This window comes from Larus michahellis, chromosome 2 (genome assembly GCF_964199755.1).
Source record: "Larus michahellis chromosome 2, bLarMic1.1, whole genome shotgun sequence".
In the NCBI taxonomy this organism is placed as follows: Eukaryota; Metazoa; Chordata; class Aves; order Charadriiformes; family Laridae; genus Larus; species Larus michahellis.
Window position 1 is genome coordinate 164,837,287 of NC_133897.1, and position 14,784 is coordinate 164,852,070.

The 14,784-nt window shown below is 39.4% G+C and overlaps 1 protein-coding gene across 4 annotated transcripts in view; it reads right to left on the minus strand.

Moving 5' to 3' along the window:
• TRAPPC9 (trafficking protein particle complex subunit 9) overlaps positions 1 to 14,784 on the minus strand; it is a 543,073-nt gene that overhangs the window by 474,748 nt on the left and 53,541 nt on the right. For all 4 annotated transcript variants that reach the window (XM_074577903.1, XM_074577902.1, XM_074577899.1 and 1 more), the window contains 2 exons: positions 9,962 to 10,107; positions 3,215 to 3,300 (listed from right to left, as the gene is read on the minus strand). In XM_074577903.1, the coding sequence (XP_074434004.1) occupies positions 3,215 to 3,300; positions 9,962 to 10,107 (232 nt within the window). The remainder of the gene's footprint in view (positions 1 to 3,214; positions 3,301 to 9,961; positions 10,108 to 14,784) is intronic.

Here is a 14,784-nt window from a genome sequence, read left to right on the forward strand (position 1 = left end):
GCAAGATGAGGGAGGGGATTGTGCTGCTCTACTGTGCTCTCGTGAGACACCCCCTTGCAGTGCTGCATCCAGCTCTGGGGCTCCCAACATCAGAAGGACACAGACCTGTTGGACTGGGTCTAGAAGAGGTCACAAAGATGATCAGAGAAACGGAGAACCTCTGCTTTGAGGACAGGATGAGAGTTGGGGTTGTTCAGCCTGAAGAAGAGAAGGTTCCAGGGAGACCATATTGTGGCCTTTCGACACTTAGAGGGGGCTGAAACATGGGGAGAAACTTTTTAGCTGGGCCTGTTGCAATAGGACAAGGGGTAATGGTTTTAAACTAAAAGATAGGAGATTCAGACGAGATAAAAGGAAGAAATGTTTTACGCTGAAGGTGGTGAAACACTGGCCCAGGTTGCCCAGGAAGGTGGTAGATGCCCCATCCCTGGAAACATTCCAGGTCAGGTTGGATGGGGCTCTGAGCAACCCAATCTAGTTGAAGATGTCCCTGCTCATTGCTGGAGGCTGGATTAGAGGCCTTTAAAGTCCGTTCCAACCCAATCTATTCTATGATTCTATTTCAGGACAGTTTGTTACATGTTGACAAACAGAGAACCATGAAAAGGGTGAAGAACAAAGGAAAGCAAGCAATGGAGAACTCCAAGAAGGACTGCCAGTCATCAGAAACAAGCTTGAACAATTACTCATACTGCAAAAGTAAGGTGCTGAGTCAGACAGAAGGAAAAATGTCATGGGACAGAGAAGCTGAAGCTGCCACTAAATGACAGAAAAGGATACGCTTGCCATGAAAATGATTCTGAGGCTGAATAATATGAAAGAACGTGATACGTGATGAGAAGTCAGACAACAAGGGGGCATGCGGACTGCAAGCATGAGTACGTATCAATAATAAACCAAACTATTTTAAAATATTGAACAATGCTTTTAATTATTAAAATAAAAACAGAAGATTTTGTTCTTGTGATAAAGTAATAACTATTCCCAGATTCTAGAAGGCTCACAGATGAGACTGGAAAATCAGAACAACTTAGGCTGGAAGGAAATGCTAGAGGTCCTCTTGCCCAGCCCACTGCTCAAAACAGGGCTAACTTTGATGATTGTTTCGGTTTTTCACTGTCCTTTACACTTGAGTTTTGAAGATTTCTAAAGATGGAGAGGCCACTTGCTCTCTGGGCAACCAGTTCCAGCGTACGATCACCCTCATAATTGGAAAAGGGGAATTTTTTTATTAGGCAAGTTTTCCAGTGCTGCACCGTGTTCACTGACTCGCACCCTTACGCTGGGCACCTCTGGGAAGAGCCTGGCTCCGTTTTCACTGCACCTTCCCATTTTGGGATCGAGGAAAGCGATAGGAATTACCCCAATATTCTTCTCCTCTACAAACTGAAGAGATGCAGCTCTTTGAACCTGTCCTCATCTGTCATACGCCTCAGCCTGCCTAGCATCTTGGTAACGCTGCTGGACCGACACCAGGATGTCAATATTTCTATTGTCCAGGGAGCTCAAAACTGGCCTCGGTTCTAAAGATATTGTCTCTCAAATGCCAAATCGAGGGGAATAATTACTTTTCTCGGCTTGCTGGCTACGGTCTTAGTACCACGGGCAAATCAAGCAAAATCAACTAATTTCTACCAACGAGATGACATTAGCGCAGAGCAGAATTTCTCAAAGCACTCTATTTATGGAGCACTGACTAAAGAATTATGTTAATCACTTCAATTATTTGTATCTAGTTTGCATGCCTGCTTCCTCTTATGCTTACCAATGAAACCAAAATTCAGTATTAATTCAAAGATCGAAACTTATCACGCTAACAGTAAAAAGAAGTATTCGCTACTACAATTAATTTGCTCAGGGAATGGAGGAAGTGCACATCTATGCAAACAACTGTATTCTGACTTCTTAAGTGTACGTAAGCACTCATAAGAAATTTCCTCGTTAAAAAATTAAGTAGTTATCAAAACCTCCAGTTTTTTGAATATATAATTACGTCATTACTTACACAATACAAATTAGACTATAAATCACGATGTTCTTAAATAAATTAATTCCTACATGGAGTCCTTTCTAACGGGCAGCTTTACAATTACTTTTTCTATTCATTCCTAACAATTTGGAATACTTCTGTGAGGGTTAGATAAAACGCTGCTGAAGAAGCCAGCGTGTTAGCTTCCAAGAATGACTTTTATTACGTTTATTATGCTATAAGCACAACCTTTGGGCCTGTTCAGTTCCCATGGAAAAACGCTTTATAATACGTGGCATATTATCAGTAATTTAGGTCAAATTGTTTGACTAGCCACTGCAGTAGACCAATCAATAAAAAAACCACACAAAAATCCAGGGTAAATAAATATACGCTGATTCGCTTAGCTAAGAGAACAACGGGCTCTAAGAGACGGGATTTAGTTTTTAAAGCAATATTAAAGGTAAAAATATTTAACATAAAGGACAACACTGGATTAGGGCTGGGTGAAGATTAAGTCAGTTTGTTTGGTAGTTAGAGGACTTTTAACCTTTAAATGGGTAAAAATTGAAAAAGAAAAAAATCCTGTTGGTTGGCCTAAAGAGGGGAAAAAACTGACTTTGTTTCAGGATACACTGCAAGCAGTCGACTGAAGTCATAGAGGGCTTCAGCGTGATCCTTCTAACCTTACAATCTTCTCTGGTATTTTAGCCTTTTTTTCCTCCCTCCTGATCATTTCACCTTATGGTGGTTTCAAATAACGCGTATCCCTGGGAACAGCAGATCCATGAGCTGAAGCTTCTATGAGGAAACAAAGCTCAGAACTAACTATTTTAATCCCTCAAATTTTTAAAAATGTGGTCAAAATGGGAATTTGAAAAGCTAGGACGAATGCAGATTTTTAAATTACAGCAGCAAGTATACACTAATTATTAGGTTTCGCTATATAATTAATACTTGAAAACCAGTATATGTAAATTATGTAGCATGAGTTCTAGTCAATGCAGAAAGGTACAGAATTGATTTACGGGTCACTAGCGGTAAAACATTTAAACACTCTGAATGGCACAGATTTTCATTTCAATACCTCATTACCAACGGATTTGAGAAAACTGACAGTACAGTACTGTTAAACTGAGGTCATACTGGCTTAAAACGATTTCTTTAGAAAACCATATTTGAAAGTTCAACTGAGAAATTTTTCAGAATGCAGAATTAAAAGGGGAGATTTCGGAAGATACATACCATGTTTTCCACTCGGAGCTCAAAAGGCATAGGGTTGTACACCATCAACTGAACTTCACATACATCTCCCTGGACCCACTGGAAATCTACGTGAAACGATTACAGAATTAATGCAAGAATGACCTCGTCACAGTGTTATACAAAAGAAGCATCAGCTGAGCTGTCAGATCACCATATTATCTGTATGTTCTACACTAACACCTCTGTATAATCTTCACAGCCCAAGTCCTGTTCAAGCGCAGTGTGGGACACAAGCTATAAATCACAGGCAAAGCAATGGCTTAAAGGACCGGAAGGTTTCATTAATACAGAAATAGTGCTCCAAAGCCCAGTGTGCCAACGTCGCATTGACAAAATTAACTCAGGCATCAATTCAAAACACTACTTTTAACACATCCTTAATGCTAAACACTTAAAGGCTTACGTACTTGGAGTTAGGTAGAGAGTGTACATCGCCTTGGATAATTAAGGCCCAGATAAAAAGCAACCAGATAAGGAATGAACACAAGAGGAAGAAGGAAATTAAAAATAATCAAAACAAACCTTCCTATAGACATAGCTGATGATACGTAGTAAATACAAGATCATTCTAAATTAAGAAGGAAACAACTGCTCACCAGCAAGTGCCACCTTAGTTTCCTCCCACTAATTTTCTTTGGGAAACAGTAAATAGTTTGGGAGACGCCGTGGGAGGGGAAGATGACACTAGGATCTACAGATACAGATTTTTCTCACAAAATGGAGACTTAAGCAATAACACAAATTATTTAGTAACTTGTGAAATTGCTTAGGAAAGATGATGAACATAAACAGGTCAGGTAATAAGCTGTACTTCCCGTTTGCATCTCCCTAACAAGTGACAGAGGTTCAACTTTAAAGACACTTCACCCTGCCAAATTAAAAATTTAAATTTTGGTTTGTTTTTCTTAATTTAAGGAGGTGAGAAGTTTATGGAAGTGACATCAGCAGCAGAGAGGCAAGTTCTGAGGAACTGTTCAATGCCAAAAGATTATTTTACATCAGCATTTCATAATCTTTTCAGCCCACAAGACCCTGTCTGCCTTCCAAACTCCTCATAGTTAACCACATTCAGCCAACGTTCAGGCTTAAAACTGAACGTGACACGATATACAAGCTTATATACTTCTCCGTACAAGCTGAGGACCTGCAGCCCAAACAAAAAAAGGTGGTTTAACTGTATTTGTCAAATAAATCATGACTACAACCTAATCTGTAACATACATGGATTAACTTTTACTAGTTTACTCAACAGTTTCAACATACTTTACTGATGCTTTTTTACCAGAATATTAGAAAGTGTAAAAAAACCAGGATTACTAATATTAAGACTGTAATTTACAATTGAAACCATCTGTACTCTAATTGTACATTCACAATCATTTACTATCTGATTACACTTTGCAAGTAATATTAGAGAGCTCAAGGGACATGTACTTAATGCAAATGTTTAACTCCAGTTAATGCCAGCGGAAATTAAAAACATACATTCAGAGATACTAACAGGTTATGTTACTATGAAACCTGAAAAGCAAAACCGATGATTAAAACAGAACCTTCAAAAGCCCCATTGTATGAGGTGTTCTGTAAATTTCTTTTTATTTAACTGCTTATTAGTGCCCACGATGCCTTATGCATTCTGCAGTCCCCAAAAGAGCTGGTTCCTCCTCTGCAGAAGTACGTACGGAGCTTCAAAGGTATCTAAGCCCTGAAGCCCCATTATGGTTAACTACATCAACCTTGCAGGAGCCAAAGGAGGCACTTCAGTCCTTCTAAATTAATTTCCACATTATAACAACTACCACAAGAACGTCTTTTCTGAAAATGCTTGCAATGCAACCACAGAAAAAGTGATTCTGAATAAGTTAAGTTCCCAGAAAAACATGTTGGAAACTCTTGATCTCATCGAAGTATCTCTATGCAAACACAAACCATTAATTTGTCTGATCCTTTAATCTGCCTTTTCTTCACAAAAGAAAGGATTCCAGGCTCTTCTCTTCATTTTTACAGATTTGATCCCTCCTTCAGTGCAGAATTACTCCCTGAACCGCCTCTTTACAATAGTACTGTAACTGCGGGAAGCCGAGGCTGGCATAGATACTGACATGTATATCTACCGATGGCAACTGATAGGAAGTTTTGGCAGAGTACAAAACCCACGAGCAAGATGCACAGGGAGAAGCCACACCAGCAGCACGCAGTAAAAGCCACAAAAGGAAGCACCAAGTGCTAGCAGCAGGTGACTCTCTGCTGAAAGCCACCAAGGCACACGTTTGCCAGCCGGGTTTGCAGTCAGCGGCAGTTTGCTGCTTGCCAGGAGTCAAGATCTGGGATGTCACAGAGAGATGACTGCAACAGCTGGTTAAAAGCAGACACTACTGTCCCCTGCTTCTTTTCCATGTGGGCACCAATGACATTGCAGAGCAAGACCTGGGCAAGATCAAGAAGGACTTCAGAGCCTTGGAGGCCCAAGTAATGGGTAGAGGCATCCAAGTGATTTTCTTCTCTGCCTTGCCAGTCAGAGATGGGGGTGCAGGCAGAAGTTGGCACATCATGCAGATCAATATACGGCTTCACGGCTGGTGTTGTCTCTAGGGCTTTGGTTTCTACGATCACAGGAAGCCCTTCAACAAATACAGCCTATTGGAGAGGACCCACCCACCCACAAGAAGCAGGAGAATCTTCACCAGCAGATTGGCTGGCTTGTCAATCTTGCTTTAAACTAAAGAACCTGGGGGGTAGTGTCCACAGCTGTGACAAGTGCAAGGTCCTGCACCCGGGATGACATAACCAGAGAGCCCAGTACAGGCCAGGATCTCTGTATGGCTGGGGAGCAACTTTGCTGGAAGGGACCTGCGGGTCCTGGTGGACAACCAGCTGAACAGGAGTCAGCAGTGCGCAGCTGCAGCAGCAAAGACAAATCAGAAAGTGGGCTGCAACCGCCGGGGCATTGCTAGCAAAGACAGAGATGTGATCATTCCACTCTACTCAGCCCTTGTCGGGCTGCACCTGGAGTACTGGGTCCAGTCTGGTCCCCCCAGTTCAAGAAACCACAGACGAACTGGAGAGGGTCCAAAGGAGTGCCATCAAGATGATCAAGGGCCTGGAGAAACTGCCCCATGAGGAAAGACTGAAGGAGTTCAGGCTCAGGGAGGATCTCATCATAGTGTTCCAGCACTTAAAGGGTGGCTACAAAGAGGACAGAGGCCCTCTTCTCACAAGGAGTCAGCATGGAGAAGGCAAGGGGCAATCGGTACAAGTTGTACCAGCACAGGTTTCATCGCAATGTAAGAGAGAATTTTCTTTACAATGAGAACAATCATTCACTGGAACAGCCTCCCCAGGGACGGGGTGGACTCCACATTACTGGAGCTTTGCACTATGCAACTGGACAGGGTGCTAGATGATCTGACCCAGGCTCCCTTTCCCGTGAAATGTTGGGCCAGAGGATCTTTCGACGTCCCTTCCAACCTGAGCTGTTGTATGACTCTATTATTTATTTGCAGGGAGGTACTACATATACATATATATATGTGTGTGTAATATGTGTATATATACACATACACATATATATATATATATATATACACATACTACATACAGTCTTCCCATTCCCACCGGAAAACATGACTAGCCCCTACAACCACCAAAACAGACACTCCCACTTCTTGAAATCTCACTATCTGCCTCTGGTTTCCTTTCCAGAAGGTCACTAACCCATGTAAAAGCTGCCAGGGCAACCTACAGAATTGCTTCCTTGGGGGGAAAGCTTTTGAAAGGAAAGGTGACATCAGGTTACACAGTCCTAGGTAAAAAGCTATATTTATATCATCTAATATAGATATGACATTAGTTGACAGATTTACTAATGGAACGATGTTATACAGTCTTGCTGCTTTAGACTATCAGCACTTTAAAATAAAAAACATTTTATGTCAAAAAAAAAAATCAATGGGTTTGTTTCTTATGACCAGCATAATATTAAAGCAATTTAACCAGAATATAATTATCTCATTTCTTGATTCCAATCGGAAAAGCTTATCAGGCTGAAAGCTGAAAACATTTCCCCAAGACTTTCTAAAGGGTTTGTTTCCCTTTGGCTCGTCAGCAGTACTTGACTTCCTTTGCTGTAACAATAGTTTAACCAAAATGCGGCTTACATGTTTCCACGTAATTCATTTGTTATTGTTGTTGGTTTTAATTAGTTACATGTCATTAAAATATTCTCATTAGTTTCAAAGTTCATTAAATTCCCCAGCTGATCGCAAAGGAAGTATCTGGGTTTGTTTTGTCTGTTCTTTTGTTCGCAAAACTCTGAATGAAACGTTACAGGCTTTCACAAGTGAATGCACTGTGCAGGTACTTCAAAAGACAAATGCTTTACAGGATCACGAGCAGTTCTGACACTTCCTTAGGCTAAATAAAACCTAAAAGGAGAAATTACCCTGTATAATGTAAAACTCCTACGGCGCACACAGCACATAAACAAATCCTAACTGGAACTGTTTAAAAAAAAAAAAAAAATGCAGGTTCCTTTTGTGTTCATCAAGGAACAAGAATTCTCCACAATACAACTGTTTGACGAGACTAGCAATAAGGTTTATTTAAATGAAAAAAAAAAAAAAAAACATGACAAGGTATACCTAAGAGATTAAACATTGAAAATTTAACTGTGATTAATTTTTAAACAAAATTAAGGGGAATAATACAAGCTATTTTCCAAAGATATATTTCTTTAAGGAGAAAGCACTTTAAGATGTTCCCACACGTCTACATTTTTAAAATTTCTTACCCTTTACTTAATTCTTATTTCTTATTCATTTTTTTAGTTTCTTATCCTTTAGCTTTTGAAATCAGAGTAGTACCGCAGCAGAGTAGCACTGAACCTTGTCCAACCAAACTGACAGATAATAATCCATACCTCCGCATATCTCCTCATTCCTCATGTTTCAACTACGTATTGAAACTACACATCATAAAACAAACCAGAAAACGTGCGTGTTCTTCTCAAGGTGAGGGATATCATCTTAATCATCATCAGGGGGCCACAACGCAGACGGGTGACCCCGCTCTGGCAGGGGGTTGGACTAGATGATCTCCAGAGGTCCCTTCCAACCCCTACCATTCTGTGATTCCGTGACAGGTTAAGACCAACATTTTGGTTGGCCTCGATGATCTGAAAGGTCCCTTCCAACCTAGACAATTCCGTGATTCTATGAACATCTAATCTAGAAGATTGTGTGGAAAAAAGCCTGAGGCCTCACATGATAGAATGAAGAAACTGTACAGAGATTCTCTGAGTACTGGCTCTGCCGCCCAGGAACAATCCAGATGGACAAACCAAGCGGTTGTTGCACTGCTGGAGAAAATTAATTTTAACAGCAGGTGAAAGAGGACGGTCGGAAGGGTAAAAAAGGAGACAAGAATGGTGGAGTCCCAGAGAGCGATGCAATACGCTACAATACAAATACCCTACCCCAAACAAGAGAAACGGAGAACAGGGGAACTGGAAAGCTTTCCCCATCTCTCTCAGGTGCATTCACGCTGGGAAGGGGCGGGAAGCAGGGGACGGAAAATGAAGTTGAGGTGCTGGGGAACACACACGCTCGTCCTACTCAGAAGTTTCTGCTCTGACTTGTTCCTGACCTACCTACTTGAAGAATTAGTTGGAGCCACTACTGACGATGACTTGCTAAACGCTTAGTATTTTACAATTCAAAATATGATAAGGAAAATTTAACAAACCTCGATGACATTTCAAAGTACTATTTTCCTACTTTTTTCTGGTGATTACACAGTACTGAAGCCAGTAACACAAGGAGCCAAATTAAGATAAAAACCATTCTGCAAATTTCTGTATTCAAGTTTTTGCAATCAGTTCTATTCCATAGTCGCACAAGTCAATTTTGTGCTGACGCTAATGATTATGTTAAAGATTTTCACGCATGTGATATGCACAAAAGCAACAAAAAGGACTACTAATATTTGTAACTTAATCCAGGATTTGAAACAAGCCTTGTCATCTATTTCCAATGGCATAATTACTGCACTGAAGAGCTTTATAATAAACGAAATAATCCTCTAGCAGAAAGTGACTATAGTATTCTAAACATTGTTTATAAGGCTTTTTTGATTTTTGCTGAACTGCCTTTAAGAAAAACTGACGAATCAGAGAGTTAACCATTCTGAGTTTAAGTGAAATCATAACAGGATGTCAACGAGATGCATTTTTTTTTTTCTCCTGAAAGAGATAAACTGAAAACCAGTTTTAAAATCCCAACGGTCTCTCGCTATTAGCCAAAAACAAATAAATAAATAATTCTCTGGGTGACGAACTAGCACAGTCCAGTTTCCTGTGGATTTGCAACTTTTCTCCAAGCGTCTCAGCGAGGTGCCCATCTAGCTCAGGGCACCACACCTGATACCCGCCTAAGCTGGCTGCTGCCAAAGACTGTCAGAACTAAATTTTCCCTTAATTTCTCTTTTGTTTGATAAGGAAATAAAACTAGTTTATCTGCTCTGAACGTCAATTTTAGCATCTCTGAGACTTTATTCCTCTTTTGAATTTGAAACTCTCCCACGGAGAACAAAGCTTGGCTCCTGTAGAACTTCAGGCTAAAAGGCAGATTATTTCAAATAGAAGAAAGCAATGTTCAGGTTTGCTTTCCTTGACCAAAAGAGATTTTCTAATTTAACAAAACAATGGGAAATACTGCAAAATATTCTTACCAATTTTCTTATTTCGTTCTTCCCCACGACTGTGTGCAATAATTGGAGAATATATGAAGGGGCTTTTGGTTGATACATTCTGACCAAGTAAACTTTTCATTTTGTGAGGTCGGAGACTGGTTGGGAGGTTCAAGAGCTTCACAGACCTGTTGAGTAAAAACAGTTTTATGGTATTTTATTTATTCTGTTTTATTTTATAATACATGGTAGTGTTAAAAATGAACCAATAAATACTAAATGACACTCTATGTAGACACTGATGAAAGTACCTGAAATGGAAAGTGTAAAGTAAACACCTACAGTACAAAAGAAAGTAATACCAACCCAAGGAAACTAAAAGCAAAGTTTCAGAAAGATCTCAGAAAACAAATACCAAAGGAAAACATCCTTCTGCTGAAACCAGCAAAACCAAAACTAGCCGGATTGGTGATCTGAAATCCAGCTACTAGTTTCCAAGCTAAGAGCAGACTGAACAACAGACACACCACACGTCCTGTGCAGAAATCAACCCAATATTTAACTTAAACCCAAACTATACCAGGCAGGGAAATCACTGGCCGTTCCGATGCTGATGGGAAATTAAAGATTAAATATTGCGCATAAGAACAAGCAATACATTAGTGGATATTCAGTAAAAGTAGCAGCATTTTAAAAGCCTGTAAGAATCCTAGCTACTCAGAGTGAGGAAAGGACAAACAAACGGTGAATAAAGGCACCATTCAGATCATAGCTATTTTGCTACCGTCTATTAAGCTTGAAGTATTTGTGCTTTTAATTAGGAATGTCATCAAGAGACAAGAATCTCCCCTTTACAGTCACGCATGGATTAAATCTCCAACTTTTTAAAAATTTGGTTTTCACCTAAAAAAAAAATATCCTGTAGAATAAAACAACATTTTTTGCTAATTGCTAGAGGCATCCCACCACACTCAGGTAGACAGGCAGGAATTAAATAAAACGCTTACAAAACTTTCCAGCAGTAACCTTTTAAAAGATATTTAAAGATATGGTAGGCACGTACCAAGACGAACAACAACAGAGTCTAGCTAAAACCGTAGGAGACTTCTAAAACCAATTAAGAGACCAAGCGCAAGACTGCAAGAAAACCCCAACTTGTTCAAAGATTAACTCCCTTCTTCCCCCATTTCCTACATCCACCTCCCACAGCAAAACTTACCTCACCAGAATTCTATGATAATTCCAATAATAAACCGAGAAGATTATGAATGTTACGCTACGTGATTATATTGTCATCTTTTATGAAGTTCTTCAAATACTATGACAAGACCAGTAGGGCACTAAGAAAGAAACCTGCCTTGCTCAGCTGTAAAGGTCATAGAAACAACTTAAAATCAAGTGCCTTCGTTCTGAAAAGCAGGCAATTATTCTTTCACACATTAAAAGAGAGTTTTGCATCATTCACAGGATATAACTGAAGCCATTCACCTGCCAAAGTTACAGAATTATACTTAATTTCAAAACAATAAACTATTACTGAGAACATGAAAAATCATGTAAGTGCTCAGCATGTTAAAGAACAGCATCAACAGCCCACTAATAAAGAGTGCGTACGTACGTACAAGAAAACAGTTTGTTTTTTTAAAATTACCCCAAGCATTCAAGATAACGTGCTACCGCTTAAACAGAATGAAGCTGTAAGAGTAACACTACACAGAGGTGTTACCTCTGTGATATAAAACACCTGATAAGAAGTTACTAGAAAGCACTAAAACTATTTTAGAACCAGAGGTAAACCACATCCATATATTATCTGTTGGTGATGCTCAGCGTCAGCATCACAATCAAACGCAAACTAACAGATAACGAGCCTGAGGAATAGAGAGAAACTATGACAGATTCCTAAATATTTAATATTTTGAAACCTCTTCTGATAGTATTTTGCTACAAATTAGAACACGACTTAAAGCAAAACATGCGAATGATACTTATTTGAGGAAACAAACATTAAATTTGATACAGTGCTAATAAAAAGGAATTTTATTTTATATATAGAAAGAAGTGCTTTGGCTCATCCAACGTTATTATATAAATACTGGTGAGTAACCTTTTTTATCTTAACGCGTGGGTGTTCCCGCGAGGATAGAATGTTCCTCAACTACATATTAGACAGCTATACCCTCACGGGTCATACATAGAAACATGGCAAATGTTTTAATTCCTTTGTGTGAAAAGCTTCACTAACGTACATTTTCTAGTCCCTGGCCCAGCCCGAGAATTCAAATTAGTTACAATTTGGAATTGCAAAATAATTTCACTAGCTACCCACAAGATCAAAATCTTGTATTCGGAAACAGTTGTGTTACTAAAAACCAGCCTTGCTCACAGGGGAAATGGAAGTAATTTAAAAAAACCCCACTGCACTAAGTAAACAGAATGAAGGAAAAAAAATGGCACCAACTAAATTTAAAGTAGCAAAAAAAGTCTATCAGGACAACTAAGAGACATCAGCGGAAAAAAGGAAGAAAATTCTTTCTTCTTTTTAGTATATTAGCAAGAAAATAAATTCCAGCACAGGTAAGTTATAAAAATGGGAACAGCGTATCTATTCGACTAGAAAGACAATAAATTGTTCTATTTGTATTTGAGAAAATACTAGCTGATGATTTCACAGTATGCTGTAATGGAATACTTGCCAATCCAACACGCTTTTAATTTCTGAAGCTTCATTAAATAAATAAAAATTCAGCAAGGAGCTTTCCAGATTGTACTACTTACGTTCGAAATGTCAAAAAAAAAAAATCCCAACATTCCAAAGGCTAAAAGAAAATACATAAAAATATGATAAGATTTAAAGTGCATCAATAGCAGACCAAGCTTCTAGCTGAAAGACATGATACACACACAAAAAAGAAAGACTATAAACATACTTAAAGAAAGGACAACTAGACATTAACTACTAGTTCGCATGAGTAACGGAATATAAAGATTTTGCCAAGCCCAATCTCTTCTATTGCTTTATAGGTACGGGGGAGAAAAAGGTAACAGGGCAACTATATTCCAATTTCATTGCGGCATTTCAATGTTTGATGGTATTTTGATTAAGAAATCTGCATCTAAAATAAGCACCCCACATTAAATGCATTAAAAACTAGCAGACCATGAAATGCCAACAGTAAATAGAAGTCATCATCACCAGCGCATATGTACGTTTCTAGAGGGCTCTAGCATGGATTGAACCCTAAGCTTAGTTATTCAACACCGATCAAAACCACGTTTCCACACCTTTATAATTTCTGTCTCAAAAATTAGCATGATTTAGCTCAAAGAGCTCTGCACTATGGCTATTTTCCAACTACCTGGACAGCTTTACAACACACCAGACCTGCTGCATAGATGTAAGTGGAGGCTTTATATTTAGATGCAACTAATTTTTTTTTTGGATTACAGCTTTTTATCACTGTGGCTTTTATAGAACTTACAAAAGACAAGAAGGGGAAGGGGGCAGAGGAGCACAACCAGCAACTCTTAACTGTTAAATAATGCTGATGTTGGGATTCTCACCCCATGGCAAAACAGAAGCAACTATTTTCAACGCTTCGAGTACGGCCAGGTCAGCACAAACGGACCAGGTAAACGAAGCACCTGGATGGTGAGCAGTTTCTTAAAGCTCGGCCGAGGAATAACAAAGTAAATATAATGTGTTTATCCCCTTCTCTCAGCATACAAAACATTTAAAGCAAGGCAGAGCCTTTCCCGTTGAAGTCTTGGTAATCTCTTGCCAAAGTTCTGACGGGCCTCTATATACATAACTCTTATTAAAAATGAATAAATTATTAAATAAATAAAGGATTCAAATCAGCATTTCCCGTATCTTCCAGACTTGAATTTTCTTCAGTATTCAGGATGGAGAAGAACAAAAAAGCACAATGGGATACACCCAGTACAATCCACCTCCTCCACGGTTTAAAACTTAAGCAAAAAGCAAAAACCTGAGACTAAGTCAGGATTTGACACTTTACAGCTAAACACAATGCTGCTTTTTTAGCCCAAGTTAAGGGTTAGATTCATAAGGGAACCTGAAGCATCGTGTTTCTGCAGGTATTTGCCAGCCAAGGCAGACAGAGATGGTACGCAGCCAGATTACAGAAGGGAATTCTGGTTTTATACTGTGTAATACTAAGTTTATTCCTAGAACAGAGATCTGCAAGAGGCACTAAGTGTCTGACAGCACTCCTGCTCTCAAAAGAAAGTAATTTGCCTTTAAAATGTTTTCATGGAAGCTTTTGCTCTAAATTCTCTCTACAATCACATAATTGAAGTACCAGAAAGGACTATTACAGTTAGCTTAATTAACTTCAATTTTTTTAATACTAGTTAATTTTTCTCCCCCAAAAAAAAAAAAGCTAGGTTAAAACTTGCACTAAGTTTGTTGTCTAAAAGCTTTCAAGAGAAGAAATAGAGTCCTCCTTCATGCTGGGAACCTGCCTTCAGAACGTACCTACCAGGAACTCGTCTAAACACACAGACACAGTTACCTGAACTTGTCACTGGACACCTTTAAGGACAATGGAAAATGAGTCAACACAGTGCACCTACTCCAGTAATTCAACTCATGCTACAGCAGATATCCAAATTAGGTAAGAAAAGCCTGGAAGTGACTACCTATGTATGATCCATGCACCAGTACAGGTTGGGGGTGACCTGCCGGAGAGCAGCTCAGCTGAAAGAGACCTGGGAGTCCCAGTGGACAACAGGATGACCATGAGCCAGCAATGTGCCCTCATGGCCAAGAAGGCCAATGGCATCCTGGGGTGCATCAAGAAGAGTGTGGCCAGCAGGTCAAGGGAGGTCATCCTCCCCCT